Genomic DNA, 22,810 nt, shown 5'->3' on the forward strand with positions numbered 1-22,810 from the left:
GTTTCGAAATAAAAAGTTCTTGAAAAGAGAAAACTAAATTAAAGTGCCTACAAGGGTAAAATGAAGTTGAAAAGGTTAAACTCCAAGTGGCTAACCATCTTGGAAAAGTTTGAAAATCCAAAGATTCCCCAATGCACCGAAGGTAAAAATTGGAAGAAAGAAGTCAAAGGCCTACAAAGGCAGAATAAAGTTGAAAAAGGTTTAAGTCCTATGCGACCAACCGTCATGGAAAAGATTGGAAAAGCCAAAGGTTCTTCCGGGCCAAAAGTGCAATTGGTATTCAGGAAACAAGTAGTTGTAGTTGAAAGTATCATCAAAGAAGTCAGACCAAGATCAAGTGACTGAAACACTCCAGGACACAAAACAACCACCTTTTCAAACTGACAAATTGTTCTTTTTAAAAAAAATAGGAAACATGTGCAATCCAAAATCAACCTTGCAAGAAGCAGGTGCAACCAAAAAGAAACTGCGTAAAGGCTAGAAACAACTTTGCAGCAACAACTCCAAAAAGGAAAGTTTCCTCCAAAATTCTTTCCCGCATTTACTCATTCTTTTACTCATTCTTTTTTCAAAAAATGATGAAAAAGAAAGAAAAGAAAGAAAGTTCAAAATCATGATAGTATAGGGTCTCCAATCCCTCTATCCTTTCCAACATAAGGTCTCCACTCCATAATTGATGTTATTTTAGACATACGGTCTTCATTCTCTAGCCTTCTTTCCATTTAGACATAGGTCTCCACTCCCTAGTTGATTTTCCAACATAGGGTCTTCACTCCCTAGTTGATGTTATTTTAGACATAGAGTCTCCACTCTCCGGTCTCCTTTTCCAACATAGGGTCTCCATTCCCTAGTTGATTTTATTTTAGACATAGGTTCTCCACTCCCTATTCTCCTTTTTCAACATAGGGTCTCCACTCCCTAGTTAGTTTTATTTTAGACATGGGGTCACCACTCCCTATTCACTTTTCCAACATAGAGTCTCCACTCCTTAGTTGATGTTATTTTAGACATAGGATCTCCACTCCCTAGTTGATTTTATGTTAGACATAGAGTCTCTACTCCCTAGTTAATTTTACTTTAGACATAGGGTCTCCATTCCCTAGTCTCCTTACTAGTACAGGATACATTATTCCCTCATCGCATTTCCCCAATATAAAGGGCATTGCATGTCCAATTTCGATCAGAAGAAGTCATAAAAGAAATGAACCAACCCCTGCAGCTAGCAAACATCAAGATTCAGGTCAGAGTTTGCATGAAGAACCAGCCAAGACTTAAGAGCAAGCTTTAAAAGACTTATAGATAGCAATCTTGTAACTCATAGTTAATAGGCTTGTTTAGTTTCTTTTGTTTTAATTTTGGTGTAATAAGGAGTTCAGCAAGTAGTAATAGCAGTAACAATAACAACAACAATGAAATCACAGCTTCTCGGTAGGCCCAGCTACCAAAATTTCCAGAACTACATCGACCTGATTCCTTTATAACCAAGAATATCTAGGCAACCTCCAAGCAAGGTTCGGTCAAACTTTTTCAAAACGCTTCTTGTGGAGTGTCAAACTGCCAAAAATTGCTCGTAATTTCTCATTTTATCTTTGCCTTAAAACTCTTCATGTTTTCCTGAAAAGAGAGACAACTGTGAGCACGTAATTTTTGCCCTACTAAAATTCTCCTACATAATCCACAAAAAAATGGTTTTCTAGTTATTTTTTTTATAGAATTTCTAGGAATTGCTCTTTATTTGTTTATTTGGTTGCATTTAGTGGCATTTTTTGTGTATATTTAATATCTTAAAATTATAGAAAAACTATTAAAAAATTTAGAATCTTCATTCCATATCATTTTAGGTTTTAATTACATTTTTAGGAATTAATTACTTATTAATTATATAATTAATACATAAAAATCACAACAAAAATACACTAGTAACTTTACATGCATTTGTTAGCTAAATAAATTAGTTAATTATTAGAAGAATGGGTCATTAGGTTAATTTTGCAAATTAGTTGTGAATTAGGAGTATTCAATAAATTGGTTATTTTCGAAATTAAGAGGAAAGGAAAAAATGAGTTGCCTTGGTTTGTTTCAAGTCTGGCCCAAATCATTTCAGTGGCCCAAAAGCTCCAAATAACGCCCCTAGCCCAAGCCATGCCCAACCCAACCCACCTTTAAGCCCCAAACAATCCCGTTTTTATTTAGATTAATCCCCACTATCCATCAAGACCTTATCCAACAGCTCCAAACTGGCTCCCTCTTTCCCTTAAAACTGTCTCAGACCAGACCTACCCCCCAACCCTCTCAGATCCCTCTCTTTCTTTTATATATCTCAATCCCTCTAACCCTAGCCGCCCATATGCCCAAAATCCCCTGCTGGCAGCACGACTCTATATAACTCCAAATCTTCACAAGACAATCACCATCTTCCCCTTTCTTCAATAACCATTTCCCTCAAAACTCTCTTGAATTCATAGATTTTTAGAAAACCTATTTTTTCCCTTTTCGACTTTCTCATCTAAGTTAAATTCGATTTGGCTTGAAATTTACGTTGATTGTTTACTTTTGACAAGAGCAAACTTTTAACGTCAATTTCGGACCATTTCGAACTCATCGAGATTTGGTCAAGGCGTCATTGATTGACTAGTTTTCATCCTCTGACCTTTGATGGCCGGAAATAATTGTTTGCCATTAGTCAAATTGGTATATCTCTTTTCCCTTTTCTGTGATTTTTCAATACTATTGTTTCACCGGCTAAGAATGTTTTGATTAATAAGCCAGATTAATTGGTATCTATTTGTTAGATTTAATTAATAACATATTTTTTAGTTAGGTTTTAATTGCAATTTGTTATAAGTTTGTTCGATTTGTTAATTTTGATGGTTGCTGAGCGTCGGGTGGCCATATTTGTAAGCATATACTATGTTTGGTTTGTGTTTGTCCTGATTAACAGGCAGGCCCATTGAATTTGAGTTTTTGGTAGGGGAAGATAGGAGGCATGGGCTTATCAGCCAAAGACCCAGGCAGAGTTCAATGTTTAGATGTGATTTACAAGATTTGAGGGGTTTCAATTGAAAGATTAATTTTAAGAGAATCTTTCTGTTATGTAAGATCCTTCTATGCAAGGATTAAAATGCATATCTGTCCTTTTCTGTTAAAAAAGATGTCGTTTTCTAATTTTTAGGGAGCTTGATATATTCCCCTACTCCTCTTTGATTTTTCTCTCATAACAGCACACCCTTATATTATATAAAGACCCTTCCCCCTGCATTTCATAGGGACAGAGATATACACACTAACCTGGGCTTTTCACGCACAGAATCCACCCTTAGAATTTCCATTTTCTCTGCAAGTCTAGCCTTCTTCATACATTCATATACACCCATAGAAACTCATATCGATCTGACTCTACCTCACTCTCATTGAAAAGTTGAAAACTGAAGGAAAACTTGGAATTCTAAAAAGAGGTTTGAAGAAAACTGATTTCAAAGATCAACTTCTTTTCTTCCTGGATTTTTATAAGTTGTAGAAGGTCACTTTTGTGATTGTTGTTGTTGCTCCTGTTGAATCTATTGTGCTGGGTTTCACATTTAAAGACTTCTAGCCTTTATTTGGCCTCTTGAAATCTATTTCCATTTTGCCGCTAGGTATGTTTCGTTCATCTGCAACCACCTATTTGGATTGGTAAATGAAGGTTAAATTGTTCAAGTCACATCTATGCTTAATCTCATGAATTCAAACGTGTTTAATCGTTAAAGTTGCTTGTACTTGTATTGTTTACCAACAATTGTTTTGATTGATTTTTTTTAGCTGAACCTTAAGCTGATTTTGTTATTTACAACTGATCCTGTTGAAGCACACAATGAACTATGTTAAGAAGTTAGTTGTTACTTGCAATACGGGAATTAAGTCACTTTGAACTTTAGTTAATTGCTCTATTTGTTAGTTGTGATGAATCTACAAGCTTAATCTGGTAGAGTGACTTTATGGTCTTTTCATTTAAACTTAGAATTCGCTAGGAAGGATGCCAGGTCATATGGACTAGACTGGATTTTTTCTATTATATCATAGAGTCAGTGTAATTGAAGCATAGATTTATATATTTTATTATAAAACTTTGTAATAATTAAGCCTGGAGTGATTAGTTGTCAATTTTTATTCATGTAATTAAGCGATTTAGTTTATTGAAATTTATATCATGTGATATGTGCAAAGTCATGTTTCTGGGCTCATCTTCAAGGCCTAGATTTCTATTTTAGAGTTCAGAATTATTTTCTTTTTAATATGTTGCAAAGGCTATTGGGCCATGGTATGGAACCAACCCAGCAATATCTCATAGCAAAGGACCTTTTAATTTACTAAATAGCCGCCCCTTTTAAAGGTCACACCTTAGGCCTCCACTTGAACCTATTTCACATTTACCCATGCCCCATTGGAGGTTTATTATGACGCACCCAATCAGCTAAGCCCGTTAGTTTATTCACGTACTAACGCATAATTTATTTATATAGCAAAGAAAAATATATTATTCGAATTGGTTCAGCTACTGTCATGGCCTAAAGATTTCATCTACAAGGTATTAGATCACTATTGACCAACTTCAGATAGCTTTATTGCATTAAGTGTTTCATCATAGGGGTTCACAAAATTCCCGTTTTTACAAAAATGTGTGCTGCGTCCGAATAAATTTCCATAGTATATAACCTTTATATATGGTTCCAAATTTAGAAAATCAATCAACTCTATGAAATTAGATAATTCTTGAATATGCGTAAAATGCTTTAGGCTTGTCCTAACTTATTATCATGATTATGTACACGTTCGCATGACATAATTATGATTTTCACAAATAAATCAAAGTATGCGTTCGCGCGACTTTGGCCAAATAGTCCTCATATTAATAAAGCGTGATTAATTGTGTACACGTACGCAGAGCATAATTTTAATGCCACAAATAAAATAAATTTACACACATGTGATCCGCTTCAAAGATAAATCCATAACGCCATAATTAAAAATGATAAAAGGTAAATGTACATAGGTTCTAAAAATGAGTAATTAAATAAATAAATTAAGCCAGGTATGATTAAAGTGACCGTGTTAAAACTACAAAATCTTAAAATGCCTAACACTTTCTCAGGGGTTAACATGATTCCTTACCTGATCTTCTGATTTTTGCGACTTTAAAACAGAGTCAAATTTTCTCGATTTGGGATTTTAAAATAAATCGGTGACTTGGGACACCGTAATAATTATCCCAAGTGGCGACTCTAACTAAATAAATAATCTCATTTCGAATAATGTCACTTTAATTGGATAAACTACCTATTCTTCGAAAAAGGAATGTGACAATGATTCCCACATAACGATTATTAGTATGATACAAACGAGAATGCCAAAAATTAGTAGAAGAAAACATATAAACAAAATTATAAGAAGTTTTATTCATCTCAACATTCAACTTGAACATCCTATCACATGCATACCCCTTGCCCACAAAAATACCCTTTATCACTATTACATATTGATCACTTTCAATAATTTATTTGAATCCTGCCTTGTTAAGAAGAAAGCTAGACATCAATTTTTTTTCTCATTGAAGGAGTATAAAGTACGTCTTTCAACATTAATCTCTTCATGAAGTTTATAAATACTCTTCCTGAAGTAAACTTCAACTCGACCTTTCCCTTTCCAAGCACCTGGATTGTGTGAGAATCACCAAGCATGATGGTTTTGATCTCCTCAAATGGAGTATATACTTTAAATCAATCTCTATCATAGCAAACATGACGATTTGCTCTAGAATCAGCCTACCATTCATCAATATTTTCTACCAATTTAGTGTCTGTTATCACCGACACAAGTTATTCTTCGGTAATGTTTGCCTGTGATGTAGGATCACATTTCTGAAATTTACAAAATCGAGCAATATGCCCACTCTTGCCATAGACAAAACATGGTTTCACAATTTGAATTTGTTGATTCTATGCTTAATTATTTGCACCATTATTCTTCTTGAGAGGCCTACCATAATTTTTCTTAAAGTCTTCTTCTTCGGCTTTAAAGAAGTATTTTTTTGAGTTTTAGGAGTAATATTATTTGAAGTAATTAAATTTATCTTTACAATGATGGGTTGTAGAGTGCTCTTTTCCGATTGCATAAGTGCATCTTGGCTTCTTGCCTCTTTTCCCATGCGAATCCGCATTACCAACGTCTCAAGTGAAGTTTCATTTTGTTTGTGATGCATAGTTTTTTGAAATTCCTTCCATAAAGGTGGAAGTTTATTTATTATGACACAAACAATAAGGTTGTCTCCAATTTTAATATCCTCGGACCTGATCTCTCCAACAATCATTATGAAGTCTTGATCTTGGTCTACTATAGATTTGGTGTCCACCATTTGAGAATGAAAAAATCTGCTAGCAGCATATTTTTTCGCACCTGCCTCCTCGGTATCATACTTACTCTGCAATATTTTTCAAATTTTCTTTGCAATAGGTAAGTTCTATCATAATAATAGACCTACCCTATGGTATACCATATGGTACTATATTCACGAGGATCCATATGATACATGCTAGACCTACCCTTGGAAAACTTATGACGGAGACGTGATGAACGAACTTAAGTGACTTGTATGCTTTGGAAATTGGGTTTGTAGGGATCGGAACGATCCTTCCATAAAACAAGTAAAGCAACTGCTTTAGGCCCTACATTTGTGGAAGCCCCATTTTTGTTATACCTAATAGTTTATGTATATATAAGTTTAAAAAAAGGTTATGCGAAGTCAAAAAGTTTGATTTTTTTCTTTAACAGGTATAGAGAAGAAGTATTTGCAACTGCTACGTTTCTGCTAAGAGAATTGCACTTGAAATGAATATCAAACCCGAATTTCGTAAGAAATGTGTGATATGTAGGAAGTAACAACTTGATGAGAATGTTGACAATAAAGTCTCAAAATCTTTCGAAGAGCCCTTTGGAGTTGATTACTTTATACATAGTAGATAGGACTATTTTTTTCACTTCAAAATAGATTTGAACAATTCGAAGCATATGAAATATTTTTGGTTTTATGTTTAGCGATAAAAATTAAGATCACTAGATGATGGAAATTTGAAATAAAATATTGCCTTAATCTTGAATAATCCTTAAAGCATAATAATCAATTCGATATTGACAGTTTAAATTTATTTTTGAAATTAAAAGTATTGAGGAAAATAGTACAGATAAAAGATAAAATTTTTGATTGATACACACCATCAAATAAAAAGATTTGATTCTTTTTCCAATGCCTATATTGCTTATGGAATAATATTAATAACTCTTGTTAATGTCGCTTCAGCGGGAAAAAGTTTTCAAAATTAAAATTGATAAAATCTTACCTAAGATCAACAATGTTTCAAAAAAGGTTAAATTGATTAGCTATATTGTCAATTAAGAAAGACTTATTAGGAGTTATTGATTATAAAAAAAATAGTAATAACTTTGTATATAAGAAACGCTAGAAAAAATAGAGTTTAAATAAATAAATATTTCAAAAAAAAAAAGTTAAACCCCTCATAAAGTTTGGGTTTAGGCCACAATACTCGTCGGGCCGCCCTTGGTAGGGAATTGAACAAAAGGCTCAAGAAATATCATTGAATGATTGTGATTCACGACTAGATTCGCTAAGTCGGAAGTTGAAGAACTAATTGGTTAAAAATATATATTTTCTTGGAAATATTATCAACTTGTATATTTCTATTCTCAACTTCAAGTTGTAAGTCGGAAGATTTTCAGAATTCAAAATTCAATGTTTAAAATTAAATATTTAGTATATTAATTTTAATTTTCATCAATAAAAGTTATGTATATTTTAATCAAATAAACAAAAGAAATAAAGAAATAAGGGGGTCGACTTGATTAGTCCTGAGGGGTCGGAATTGGGCTTCAGGGTCTATGTTAGGCGCCTGCCTTGATAGTAGTAATAGCACAAGCTAGTCATTTTTAGTCTATGCAAATTGAAAAATAGTCATTACTGTGGGATTTTATTTCATAGGTGAAGTGAAACTCCAGGACTTTCAAATTCCAGGGGTGACAGGTCTGAAGTTTGAACTGTCATAGCAATTAGCCAAACTTAATGACTGAATTTTAAGTACATTGTGAATGATGACTATTGTTTAAATAGCTGTCACGAAAGCGGCTATCTTTGCAATTTCAACCTGGAAAAAAGTGGTCTCCCTGCCTCTTACAACCCAAAGCAAAATTTGTGAAACCTAAGTCTCAAACAAAAGAGCAAAAAATCAAAGATGCAGAGATGGTGCACCAAGCTCCGATCCCTCGCCGTTCTCCGTTCGACTCCAAATACCCATCACCCTCTTCCCTATCGTCTTCTCACCACTGCTACCAATCCCATACACAGACCTTTTACTCGTACCTTATTTTCTTCCAGCTTTACGCCCATTTCCCATGGCCCCATTTCATTCCCAAGTTCTACTCACTCCTCTCTCCTCCCTTCTTCTGTAAGTTGGGTTCTTTTTTTCTCTCATATCTTTATCATTTTCATTTTTTTTTTGTCGAGAAAAATTTAGTTAAAAAGGCGATTTTTAATTAGTGGGTGGGTACTTGTTGGTCACCTGATGTGTTGGGCTTGAACTATATATAGATGAATTTTCTTGTACATGTGTATATTTATATTAAATTGCACTCATTCATAAGGGGTAGCCCATAATGACTTAAAATCTGCATATTGTGTTCAGTTCTTTTGCTTTCCCAGAACGTTTAAATAGTATAATGCACTATACTACTGCTATTTATATGTAATTGCTGTAATAAGTGCCACTGCTATTTAACTAAGAGCTGGAAAATGAAAGGAAAAGTAAAGGGGTTAATAAAAATTTGAGCTTTAATTCGCGATCAGTCTTGGATGGTGCTGAAAATGCAAGTAGAGTCTTTTGTGTGCTTATTGCATTTGTCTGTTATTTACTTCTATATTGTTGATTTATGTTTTTTTTCTAGTTCCAGGTGCTGAAAAGTCTTGTAGCATTTGTTCTATGTTTATCGCATTTGTCTGTTATTTACTTATTTAACATTGATTGCTATTTTTCTAGTTCACGCAAGTGCGGTACATCACTGCAAAACAGAAGAAAAGGAAGTTGAAAAGCAGGAAGCCGATGACTCCAGTCACATCAAAAGTCAAGAAAATCAAAATGAAATTTTACTCGTATGTATATGTCTTCATTAACCAATTTGTTTTATATTTTTAGTCATATGAGATATTGAAGAGATGTAACACTTGTTTCTGGATCAGGTCTTATAAGGACAGATTTAGGGTTATGAAAGATGGACTGATTCGGCGCTGGAGAGAGGGGAAGCGACACAATGCACATTTAAAGGTCAGCTTTTCTCTTTTGCTTAGGAAGTTGGGATTGATTTAGCCAAATTCTCTATACATGACCTGTTATTCTTGTTTATATTACCTTATGATTGTGAGGTGGTGTTGTAGGTAATAATTTCAACCACATATGTGTTTTCCCCGGTACTTGTCTTATTGCTGTTAATAGAATTATAGAAATGCTCTTGACTTGTAAGGGATAACTGTTTGCCTGAACGTCGGGGGGGGGGGGGGTTAAGAATGCTTCTCGGTGAAAGCGTATATCTTTCTTCCCACCATGCAAGAAACTTGGTTACTCTTTGGCAATGAGTGGGAAGATTAAACCTTGCTGTTGCAATTGTTCAAGTTTTGTGAATAGGTGCATAACTTGTAAAGTAGTCATTACTTCCTGAAATGAGCTCATGTGATCGCAGTTTGCTAAACTTATTGAATTGATAGGATTCTTTTTGCTCAATACATTGAAATGGTTTAGCAATCCAGTTGATTTAGGGTCCAAAGATGTATTGAACTAAAATCTTAGTGCAAATGTAGGGTTGTCTGTTAATTGTTAGTTGATGATTTGTGACATCTGTTTAGGAGAATGAAATTACGGATTACGGAAGTTTTATGAGACCTCCAAATTGGAGCTTTCAGATGTTGGAGTTTCAATAAACAAGGGAAACATTCCTAATAAAAAAATAAAAAAATAAGGGAAATGTTGTAAGGAAGAATTCTGGAACCCAATATTCAGTGAAAAACCAGTTATGAATCAAGCATGAGAAAGGTTAAGTGAACCCAAAAAGCAGCTAGAGTGTTTGAGAGGACAAAAAAGATGTTTCACAGCTAGTGCTTTGTTGTGCAACTTTCAGAACAAAATCAGTTTGATTCTAGAAATGATTGAATTCTTAAATCTAGATTAAGAATGACCTAGAATCTAATTTGCCACCATTTTCTTTTTATATAAGTGATACAGATATTACGCTTAGAATGAAGATTGCTATAAGTTAGGGAACTCTGAATTTGTAGTTCATACCTATCACAAAAAAAGAAAGATCTGACTTATTTTCTTAATCCGAATTATTTAGTTCATGTTGTCTTTTAGAAGGATTTCACTCGTACCTTCATTTTTCTGTCCAAGTTTGTCTGTAATTTTAGGTTGCTAGGAGCATTCGGGGCAATCTTTATCTTGGGGTTTATTGCGTCTTTTGGTGTCTTTTAGGTTGTCTCAGTATGCTGAAATTTGGTTGCAGGTTAGGCAACAGAGGGTAGTCAATTAAACAAATGCAATCATAAAAGTTTGATCACTGTGCTTGACTAAAAGCTTTCAAACACCTAGAGAAATCAAACTGAACTAATAATAATCAGAATTGCAGGTTAACTTTACCAGCTGCTAGTGCACGTCGAAATTTTCAATTTGTATTCTGTAGTGACACAAGAGGAGCACGAGTGGGAAGGTGTTCACTTTGGTTCAGTTGAAGCCCTATTTCTTAGAGGAAACTGCGCAAAATCCTTGAAGATGTTCCTTTTAGCACGTAATGGAAGTTCTTCAAGATAAACATAAAAGGCAGGAATAGCTGAGATTAAGAAATTGCAGATCAACAAACTACATAAAAGGAAGGAAAATAATATAAAAGAAATCCAGAAAATTAGGAACCAAATAATCAAATTTTGCCTAGAATAAGTAAAAGATAGAAGCTGAACTAATAACCTAAGCATTATAGAGTGCTACAGGACCACAACTACGATGCTGCTATACTGGTGAATTGTGATCCAGTGGAACTTCTAGTTTTGCCCCATCTGTCCTTGTATCAGCTTTCCTTAGGGTCCCAAAGAAAGTTGGTGCCCAAGTTTTTGCATTCCATGGTGAGTAGGAGTGCATGTAATCCTTTCCATCATTTCTTCCTTTTTCTCTTATTGACTGCCTGGAAAATCTTCATATTTGATAAATTCACATGATGAATGTCGTGAAAATGTGAATGCTAAAATGTTTATGCGCTCATACGAGATTGAACAAGGTTAGAAATGATCACATCTAACGGAGGTTGAAGTAACAAAGAGGATGAAAAAGAGGTCACCTAAGATGGCTTTCTTATGTCCTACATAAGACCTTAAGATGTACCTGTCTATACGTGCGAGTGCGACAAGAAATGATCACATCTAACGGAGGTTGAAGTAACAAAGAGGATGAAAAAGAGGTCACCTAAGATGGCTTTCTTATGTCCTACGTAAGACCTTAAGATGTACCTGTCTATACGTGCGAGTGCGACAATATGATGATAGAAAGTGGTAAAATGCGATGAGATAGAAATTTCAACAGACTTGACAACCTTTTGAGATTAATATAGGCTTAGCCAAGAAGACGACCCAATTAAAGCAAATGAACAATATACTTATACCAACTAGTTAGGATTGAGGTTTAACTGTTAATTTTACACTTACATTTGGTTTGGTGCTTTTGGGAGTCTTTTGGTTCTGGTTAGACTTATACGTCTGGAAATAAATGCAAGATCAAGAGAACCTTAAGTTTTAGAGAACCACTAATTTGCATCAAAATACAAATTATTAAGTCTTGGAATGGGAGCTGAATATAGTAGACTGGATAAAGAAGATCCATATAGCCTATTCAACTAATTTAATAGGCGTGATTGATGATTCATTGGTTGTCATTTGTTTCTTAACTACTATGTGTTATCGAATGTAACATCCACCCCAAACTGAATTGCATAGAAACACTTACTAATGAGTTGGCATTGCTTTTCTTTCTCCAATTAGTTAATAATTGTTTGGCCCTATTAGTTAATTACAATATTGTGCATCACAGCTAAGTGTATCTTGGGGCTGTAATACAGTATTTGATATGGGATGTATAAACCTCAAGTCCTGTGGGAACATAATCTTGCAAGCTGTCAGGCTGAACTAGTAAATTAGATTTGATTTCTGCTCAACTGCAGAGTATTCAGCTTGTTAAGAGGAATAGTAAGTCCAAAATTTCCTTAACAAGGTGAAGTCTGCTGTAAGATCACAGCTTCTGAATTACTCTTACTCTTATGCCTTCATTGAGTGGTGTCCCAACTTGCCTCGGATGGAGGAGTAGTTGTTGATGACGGTGTTGTTGGGGCAAGTTTGCCCATACCTGTACTATTCCACTGGGTACCTGCTATTTCCCACCAACACAGGTTTTGGTAGGCAATATCTTGGATTTCCTGATATCAAGGACTTCAGAAGTTGATTTTATAGTAGATTCTTGGATATATAGAAATATAGTAAGGTCAAATATGCTGGAGTACACTTTTTTTAAGAATAAAAAGGTAGAATTCCATGTTTCTCCTCCTCCATGGTGCTCTTTACACATCAACAAAATGACAATCATTATTAAAAAGAGATCCTTGAGCACCTAATCGAAGTTGAGCTCCCATCTTCTGTGTTGAATTATCTGCATGGTATTGTGTTTATACACTGGCATTCTTATAACTTCGATGTGGTGTTAAACTAGTTTTATTGCTTGCTGCAGTCTAAGAAATCAAAACGTCGACTCAGGCAACCTGCTACTGTCCCTTTGGCTTATGCAAAAGTGATGAAGAAGCTCAACTTTTGTGGTTGAAGCATTTGTAGTTCTATGCCCTTGCTGCGCTTAAGAGGCTTTTCTACTCTTCTCATTTTATTGGTTTCTCCTCTGGTACAGCTACTAGTGTAGACGATTTTTTAAGTCAAACATGTAATGTCTTTTGTTTCAGGTCGTTCATAACAAAGCTTTTACATTCTCTGGCAAAATGAGTGGATTTTGAGAGGTTTCCTAAGAACAAATAAGATTTACCTAGAGATGATCTCAGGAGCAAGTCGTTCGAATGAAAAATATTCTCTGATATTCAAGTGGAGAAGTCTTCAACATGTTTCTGGTAGTTTAACTAACTTTTCCAACTGTGATACAAATATAAACTGATTATTCTACATATTTTTAGAGGACTCAGGAAAGCCTAGCAATTTTCGCAGGATTTATTTTACAACATGTTGAAGAGCCTAAAGGAGAGCAAGTTAAAGTATGCCATCTAATATAAAGCAATTTAGCAATGACACAAATTCATGCTAGCCGAGCGATTGTGTTTTGTCAGGAAATGTGGTGAGTAAATAGTTAAATTATGTGGTTGTTAATCATAATTTTTGTATTGTTTCCCCTGGTATTCGGTGTCAAACTGCTAACCATCTCATTAAAAATGTCTAGTCGGTGACATGAACAAATGTTATTCCAAGGGAAAATAAACACAATCAGGTTTCCCATTGATTATCACTTATATTTCATGTCAATTTCAATCTAATGGCTAGTACTTATTAAGAAGAGAATTATAGGTACACCAACATGCTAATGCCAAAAGAAGAATGATCCCTAGTCTATTTTCCACTTGCTAGCTGAAGGTTTGCCCTAAGAATAGCAAGAAATGGACAAAAACTTGTCAGACAATAAAGCTTAATCTTGGCGAATGGTTCTAAATAGATAAAACTTTCTACGTAGTTTCTAACCAAACAAAGCAAAAACGAAGAAAAACTAAGTGGTTAACCTAAGTTTAAAAACCCAATACACTGTTCCCAGCAAAAGTTTTTCACATGTAAACTTTCATCTGTGCAATGATTAATACACACACAAAAAATTTCATAGATGAGATATGTAAAGTTCTCATCAAACATCCATTCACATAGTAGCTGGAACTCTTTAAATATCAAAAACAAACATTGCTATAGTTGCCAGTTTTGATCCTCTCAAACAAGAAGCCACATATAGCAAGTAAGAAAACAGTTTTTCTCATGAATTTTCTCTATGTTCACAAGAAAAGAATGAAGATTTCAAAGCAAAATCCATGATACATAGAAAAGTTTACTAGGTACATGCACACGATGGCAATAATCTTATTTTAAAATAATCCAACAGAAAATTTTGCAAAGAAGGAAAAAGCAACTAGAGCTGAACTCTCACTTCTTCTTGGGCTTCTGCGGACAAAGGTATCTTCATTTCAACACCACTACCCAAGGCAGCCATTGGTGAACCCTTTTCACTATGCTCTCTCACATGTCCAGCTGCTTTAGCTCCTGCAAAGTTACTGATATTCCCAAATATGAGGATTATTTTCCCAAGAATTGCAGCACAAAATGCTATCCCAAATGACTTGCTGATTTGTCCAGGGAAAACTGATGCAAGTGCAAAACCAGCACAAGTACCTAAAGCTCTCATCCATGAGAACCAAACTGAGAAAGCACCTTCTTTTCCTGCTGGTGAGCAATCCAACCAAAGGACTCTTCCAAATGCATGTAAAATCCCTGTTGCTGTACTTTGAACTGCAGCAAAAATAAGTATATGAACCTTATTCCAATTCTGATGGTGATAATAGAATCCGAATCCCGATACAACTGTTGATAATATGAAACCAAGAAGCTGCATTTTCACAGCATCTGCCCTCATTACTAACTGCAGCGGATGAGCCAATGGAAGAGAAATCAATGGGAATATGAAATAGGTCAGCCAAATGTATAAAATGTTCACTGGTGTAATACACAGGTCTCCAATTGAGTAAAGCATCCCTCCTGTGAAAATGCACATTGTTGTGAAAGATGAAAGGAATACTCCAGCAAGGCTTCCAGCTGCATGAGGGTACTCGAAAATGGAAATAACATGAGTTTTCGGGACAGAATTTGAGGGAACATCTGCATTTGGACCCGGTCTATTCGTGCTTATAATATGAACAATTCCGATAAACCATATTAGACCACTAAAAATTGCAACAACCCACAAGCTAGTGAAGCTATCATGAGATTTCCCGAGCATATGATAAGTAAAAGCAGAGATGATGCCAGCTCCTAAGCAGCCAGCAGCAGTAGAATGAAGAGAAAGCCAACTAGCCACAGCTCTTCTATCCGGAAACTGGCTTTTACGTATAGGCGAACCAACAAGTCCGCGAACCATTAGGCCAAGGTGACGGGCATGGCAAGCTCCAGCTATAGTGTTGGCTGCAACAACAGCTGCGATATAAGGTGGAAAGATCCATCTAGTCTTGAAAAATCCAGCAGGAAGGCAGAAGACAGCTCCAACAGCGGTTACTGCAGCAGAAATGAGCTGTTGTTTCCGGCCATAGTCTAGGTGGATGGAAAGAATACCAAGAATTGGTGCGGCCAGAATTAGGCCTATTAACCAAGAAACTGAAGTCCACTCCAGTGCTGAAAATTCAACACTGAACAGCTTCATTTTATGATTTGTTAACATTTCATACCTGAAATTGGACAAATGGCAGCTTGAATTAATTAATCACAGTTATTACAAATCAAATTATTTTATAGAATAAGAACTGAATAAACTAAGCTCTATAGAAAACTAATTAAACACGGGGAAATTTCTTAGCCTGCATCAAAATGCGATGCAATAGTAGCTTTTAAATTAGCGACACAATCAGTTTGCAGTCAACAAAATAAGATAATTTTTCATTGCCTATAACAACACCAATACTAAAGGACAATTAAAAATTTCCCTCCATTTGACAGATGTCTTGTTTAATTTAGAGAGTGTCCTTGAGAGTAAATCAACCAGTTAAATATTTGGATGTTGTACTAGATTACTATTTTTTATTTTACTAGATTAGTAATTAGCTATAGAATTTCTAATGTAGTAAGATCTGTGGCATATAATGTTTTTTTTGGGTACTGAAATGATTGAAATATTATTTTAACTGAATTAGACCTGCACGTGGTACATTGAGAACTCACTCACACCCAATTTAAAAATGTACGGATTTATCATGGTTAAATACAAATTGAGGTGATAATACATATATTAATATAATTAACTATGACACCGAACGCGAGTGAATTTATTCATTTGATGCATAGAATTATATTCTTTGTATCATTCATGATATGTCTCAATTATATATATAGTGTACTTACAGTTGAAACTCCCTCTGTCTGCACTCGAGACCCCTGGAATTCTTAACAAGACGTTGTTGAGGCTGTGATGGCCAGGACACAGTTTGGCTCAGAATGAGCGGAAAAACAATGGGAATCAGAACTGTATGAATAAAATAGGAGCACATCCCATATAAATACCAACCAAATACTTCAGTTTTTGTTGGCTTCTCTTCATATCCTGCAAACAATCTATAGGCCTCCTCTTCCCTTTGAATTTTCGTACCCATCTCTTCGTTGTGTTCCACTGATCTTGGCTTCAAACTTGGTGCCTGTTCCACCTCACAAGTGTTTTCTCCATTTTCTCCCATTCTAGCGCTTTGGAATGGACAAAAGCAAAACGATTTTTAGCGTTTGGTTCCAGAGGTATATATATCGCAGTGATTGTTTAGACTTTAGAGTATTTGTAGAGACTTTAAAATGTGAAATATTTTTTTGTATGTGAAGGGAACAGCTGGCTGTGATGGTTTCAAGGATTTAAATGTCCAATTTTGGATTTTGCAAACCTTAGTTGGATTATGTAAATATTGGTTGTATTAATTTTGAAAAACCTTGGTTTCATCACTATGACATCAAGAAAAAAAAATGCATCTTGGCTTTATACTGTTTTTTCTTGTACTGGTCGTCTCTTGTTATAATATTTCTATTTTGAGAGGCCAAAGACATCAAATGTTTCATAATGGAAACAAAGAGTTATCGGCAGATTGAATAATGTCGTACGTGTCAAACCTGAAAACGGATGCGAGAAAGATATTAAAAATCTGCTTAGGGTTATATTGGACTTTATAATCTGCTTGCTACCATTCTAAATGCCTGATTCGCATCTCTCCAAATAATTCCCAAATAAGTTAGGAATAGGATTTAGCTCAGCTCTAAGTCTAGATTGCCCTCGTGGAAACTAGGGTCAATGGGGGAAAATCAAATAAAAGTTTTTTTTTCTTCCCCGATCTAAATAAAAGTTTACTTGTTAACAATATGTTTATCTAATGAAAGTTAAAGATTGACTAAAAGATAAATGCGCGTCAATCCAAATTAGTTTGGATCGAGTATATAAATCCTTAATATATGTTCCCTTGATTTGGAATAATTCATTTCTGTTGCGGAAGCCAAATGTATATAGTGTGAATAAGTCACAACTACTATACCAAAAATTATGACAGCCACCAAATAATAAATAAGACAATAAAACAACAATAAAGTGAACACCAGAATTTACGAGGTTCGGCTAATTTTGCCTACTCCTCGGACACAACCAAATATTTTATTCCACTCCAAAAATACAAGTGAAATAATACTAAAGAGAGAAGATACAAATGCCTTAAACAGATGAGAAGGCAAATGAGAGGTGTGTTTCAATCCTAAACATTAGGCCTTCTTTTATAGGGGAAAAATCCCCCCAAACTTAATTCCCAACCAATGTGGGACTTTGGCATTTTGCCAAACTTCAACAAATCTCCACCTTGGCAAAATTCCACATTTTCAATTCTCTCTCAATAACAAATTTTGGTTGTGTCTTCATCTTCAATCTTCAGTGTTCAACAATGTTGATCAAATCCAAACAATGTTGAAACTTGACCGCAGTCACCACCTTTGTCAGCATATCAGCAGGATTCTCTGTAGTATGAATTTTCTTCACCGTGACTCCACCTTCTTCTATGATTTCTCGTACGAAATGATACCGAACATCAATGTGCTTCGTCCTTGCATGATAAACTTGGTTCTTCGCTAATTGAATAGCACTTTGACTATCACAAAAAATTGTGATACCTTTTTGTTCAACACCAAGCTCCTTTAGCAATCCTTGAAGCCAAATTGCCTCTTTCACAGCATCTGTAATAGCCATGTACTCTGCCTCTGTTGTAGACAAAGCAACTGTTGACTGCAAAGTAGACTTCCAACTAACTGGTGCCTTTGCAAAAGTAAACACATAACCAGTAGTTGATCTTCGTTTGTCCATATCACCCGCAAAATCTGAGTCACAATATCCAACTACAAACTGATTGTCTTCCTGCTCAAAAACTAACCCGACATCTACAGTATTATGAATATACCGTAGAATCCACTTCACAGCTTGCCAATGCTCCTTCCTGGATTGTGCATATATCTGCTAATAACTCCAACAGCTTGTGAAATGTCAGGCCTTGTGCAAACCATTGCATACATCAAGCTACCAACAGCATTTGCGTATGGTACCTTTGACATATACTCTCGTTCAGCTTCATCCATTGGCGACATAGTAGTACTTAGCTTAAAATGGGAAGCAAGTGGAGTACTAACTGGCTTAGTCTTGTCATCTATGCCAAAACGTTGAAGTACTCTCTTCAAATATTCCTTTTGAGATAAACAGAGTTTCTTTGAACGTCTATCTCTAATTATCTCCATGCCAAGAATTTTCTTTGCCTCACCCAAATCCTTCATCTCGAACTCCTTCTTCAGTTGAATCTTCAACTTATCAATTTCTTCCGAATTCTTGGAAGCTATCAACATATCATCAACATATAGGAGAAGATATACAAAGGAACCATCTTTAAGCTTGTGCAAATACACACAATGATCGTATTTGCTTCTCTTGTACCCTTGCCGCAACATAAACTCGTCAAATCGCTTGTACCATTGTCTAGAAGATTGTTTCAATCCGTACAACGATTTTTCAAGTTTGCACACCATATTTTCTTTTCCAGCAACTTTGAATCCTTCTGGCTGAGTCATGTAGATTTCCTCCTCCAAGTTTCCATGTAAAAACGCAGTTTTTACATCCATCTGAACTAGTTCCAAATCCAATTGTGCTACCAAAGCCAACATAATTCTAATGGAGGAATGTTTTACAACTGGAGAAAACACTTCATTGTAATCAATTCCCTCCTTTTGAGCATATCCTTTGGTCACCAATCTTGCTTTGTAGCGAACATCTACTTGGTTAGGAAATCCTTCCTTCTTTGCAAATACCCATTTGCACCCAATTGCTTTCTTTCCCTTCGGGAGATTGGCCAATCTCCATGTATGATTCTGATGAAGGGACTGTATTTCATCATTCATGGCAATCCTCCACTTATCTTCTTCTGAACTTTGGACAGCGTCTTTATAAGTAGTAGGAACATCATCAGCTACAATTGAGGTTGCACAAGCAACCGTCTCTATGAGACGAACAGGTTTCGTTATTGTTCTTTTGGCCTGCTGGTTGCTATTGATTCAAGTTGTTGTTGAGATTCCTGAGTTGGAATCTCCTCTACTGGCTCTCCTTCCAGAGGGTAATCTTCATTTGTTTCCTCCTCTGCTTCTTGTGTAGGAAAAATAAATTTTCCCTCAAACTCCACCTGCTTAGAAGCACCTTCATTTTGTTTGGTATCTTCTGTTACCTTATTTACCATAGCAAATTCATCAAAGGTAACATCTCTGCTGAATATTACTTTCTTTGTCATAGGGCACCATAAGCGATATCCTTTGACTCCAGAAGTAATTCCCATAAAAATAGCCTTCTTTGCCCTTGGATCCAATTTTGACTCCGTCACATGATAATATGCAGTTGAGCCAAACACGTGCAAAGAGTTATAATCTACAGCAGGTTTTCCGTACCATTTTTCAAATGGTGTTTTGCCATCAATAGCAGCAGATGGTAGACGATTAATGAGGTGACATGCATATGTAATTGCCTCAGCCCAAAATTCTTTGCCCAAGCCAGCATTGGACAACATACACCGTACCTTCTCCAGCAAGGTCCGGTTCATACGTTCTGCCACTCCATTCTGTTGTGGTGTATGTCTAACAGTGAAGTGTCGGACGATGCCATCATTTTCACAGACCTTATTGAAATGATCATTTTTGTATTCACCTCCATTGTCTGTGCGAATACACTTGATCCTCCTGCCTGTTTGATTCTCCACCATCGTCTTCCATTTGAGAAAAATTCCCAGCACTTCATCTTTGTTTTTCATTGTATACACCCACACTCTTCGAGAAAAATCATCAACAAAGGTTACAAAATAGTGCTTCCCACCCAATGAAGGTGTTTTGGAAGGACCCCAAACATCAGAGTGTACATAATCCAAAATGCCTTTAGTATTATGGATCGCTGTACCAAATTTAACCCTTGTCTGTTTCCCTTTGACACAATGCTCACAAAACTCCAAGTTGCAAGCCTTTACTCCTTTTAACAATCCTTGATCTGATAGAGTTTTCAAGGATTTTCCTCCAGCATGTCCCAAGCGCATGTGCCATAGCTTGGTTGCTTCTGCCTCTTTGTCGTCACTGGATGTTACTGTCGCTGTCCCAATAACTGTACTGCCACGATAGCGGTACATATTATTATTCTTCCGATTAGCCTTCATTACCACTAGTGCACCGGAGCATACTCTCATCACTCCATTTTCTGCAATGATTTTGAACCCTTTTGATTCTAGGGCTCCCACAGAGATGAGATTCTTCTTCAAATCCGGTACATATCGAACATCTATCAATGTTCTGATCATTCCATCATGGTTCCTTAATCGTATTGAACCAATGCCATATGAGGTAAGAGGGCTGTTATCCGCTGTGTGGATGACTCCATATTCTCCTTCTTGAAATTCCATGAACCAGTCCCTGTTGGGACACATATGATAGCTACAAGCCGAGTCCATCAACCATATGTCTGATGATGTTGATGACTCTGTTGTAACTAATGAGAAGTCTGAATCATCACAATCAGCTACATTTGAATCCATAATGGCCTTTCCATTGTTATGTTTGGCCTTATTCTTCAACTTCGGACAGTCTTTCTTCCAGTGCCCTTTTTCTCGACAAAAGGCACATTCATCTTTGCTGGGTCTGGATCTTGACTTGGATCTTCCCTTCTTTGTCCTCGTTTGATTTTGAGGACGACCCTCACAAATAGTGCTTCTCCTTCTCCGCCCTTCTGTTTTTCTCGCTTTCTTTGTTCATAGCTGTACAAAGCCGAACAAACTTCTCTGAGAGAAACTTCGTCATTTCCATGGAGTAGAGTAGTTTCAAGGTGCTCGTACTCATCAGGAAGTGACGCCAACAACATCAAGGCCAAGTCACCATCATCATAAGTTGTATCCATATTTTGCAAATCTGTAACCAACTTATTGAAACTGGTGATATGTTCATTCATCGTGGTACCAGGAACATAGGTGAAGTGAAACAGTCTCTTCTTCATGTACAATTTATTTTGACTGTTTTTCTTCAAAAATTTATCCTCCAGTGCTTTCCATAATTTACTTGCAGAAGTTTCCTTTGTGTATGGATATTTCTGCTCTCTAGCAAGGTAGGATCGAATGGTACCGCAAGCAACACGGTTGATAATTCTCCAATCTTCTTCTCCAATAACATCTGGTTTCTTTTCTTCAATGGCCAGATCTAGCCCTTGTTGAAAAAGGACATCTAGAACCTCGCCTTGCCACATCCCAAAATGTCCGGACCCGTCAAATATTTCGACCGCAAATTTCGCATTTGACACAATTCTTGTCATAAGCGAAGATGCCAATGATGACGTATTGTTGACACTTGATGTAGATTCTTCTTGTTTATTGTCCCCCATATTTGACACAAACATTATTTAATAGCTGACGACACAAATCAAGATTATTTCCTTTCTGATGTAGAAGATCAGACTAAGCTGCAACTACAGAGCATACTCAGACAGAACCTTGACTCAGTTACCAAGATAAATCTTTTCTGATGTGGAAGATCAGACTATGCTGCAACCACAGAGCATACTTAGACAGTACCTTGGTTCTGATACCAATTGTTGCGGAAGCCAAATGTATATAGTGTGAATAAGTCACAACTACTATACCAAAAATTATGACAGCCACCAAATAATAAATAAGACAATAAAACAACAATAAAGTGAACACCAGAATTTACGAGGTTCGGCTAATTTTGCCTACTCCTCGGACACAACCAAATATTTTATTCCACTCCAAAAATACAAGTGAAATAATACTAAAGAGAGAAGATACAAATGCCTTAAACAGATGAGAAGGCAAATGAGAGGTGTGTTTCAATCCTAAACATTAGGCCTTCTTTTATAGGGGAAAAATCCCCCAAAACTTAACTCCCAACCAATGTGGGACTTTGGCATTTTGCCAAACTTCAACAAATTCTACATCCTAATGAACTCAATATTAATTATAATGATATATCATACATGAGAAATTTTATTACTAGCCATCCACTTACCACAACTCTCTCTTTGTATTTAGCTCGTAACTGCACGGCAGCGTAAATTCATATACGATGCAAAACTAACATAGACGGGAAAATTATAAAAGACTGGAATGAACAAATTATTAAGCAAACAAACAAAGAATAATCACAGTGGCTATAAAAATGTGAAATTACTAAAATTCAAATAGACATTTAATTATAACCTGATTGTTAATGTCATTACCATTTTGGCACATCACGTTAAATTTGAAAATATTTCAATTAATTGAAGGTTGAATGGATTTAATATTATTTAGTTTACTCTCTTTAAGACGTCAAATGGTGAAATTGAAGAAAGATCAAATGTTGGATCTTTAATTT

The 22,810-nt window shown here is 35.8% G+C and overlaps 2 protein-coding genes across 3 annotated transcripts; one reads left to right on the top strand and one right to left on the bottom strand.

Moving 5' to 3' along the window:
* The first annotated feature begins 8,168 nt into the window (after positions 1-8,168).
* Positions 8,169-13,626, top strand: LOC107825619 (uncharacterized). 2 transcript variants are annotated; one of them, XR_012693965.1, is made up of 5 exons: positions 8,169-8,489; positions 9,078-9,190; positions 9,278-9,362; positions 12,852-13,236; positions 13,331-13,626. XR_012693965.1 is itself a non-coding variant. In XM_016652497.2 (4 exons), the coding sequence occupies exons 1-4, from the start codon at positions 8,277-8,279 to the stop codon at positions 12,939-12,941; spliced, it is 501 nt and encodes a 166-aa protein (XP_016507983.1). In that variant the 5' UTR covers positions 8,169-8,276; the 3' UTR covers positions 12,942-13,245. The 2 variants fall into 2 exon arrangements, 1 of the variants encoding a protein (XP_016507983.1); XM_016652497.2 differs by lacking the exon at positions 13,331-13,626 and having other exon boundaries at positions 12,852-13,245.
* A 419-nt stretch (positions 13,627-14,045) lies between these two features.
* Positions 14,046-16,928, bottom strand: LOC142162689 (uncharacterized). The gene is made up of 2 exons (XM_075219212.1): positions 16,265-16,928; positions 14,046-15,594 (listed from the first exon to the last, which is right to left on the bottom strand). Exons 1-2 carry the CDS (start codon positions 16,591-16,593, stop codon positions 14,289-14,291), a joined length of 1,635 nt encoding a protein of 544 aa, XP_075075313.1. The 5' UTR covers positions 16,594-16,928; the 3' UTR covers positions 14,046-14,288.
* Positions 16,929-22,810: the final 5,882 nt, after the last annotated feature.

Source organism: Nicotiana tabacum, chromosome 8 (genome assembly GCF_000715075.1).
Source record: "Nicotiana tabacum cultivar K326 chromosome 8, ASM71507v2, whole genome shotgun sequence".
NCBI lineage: Eukaryota > Viridiplantae > Streptophyta > Magnoliopsida > Solanales > Solanaceae > Nicotiana > Nicotiana tabacum.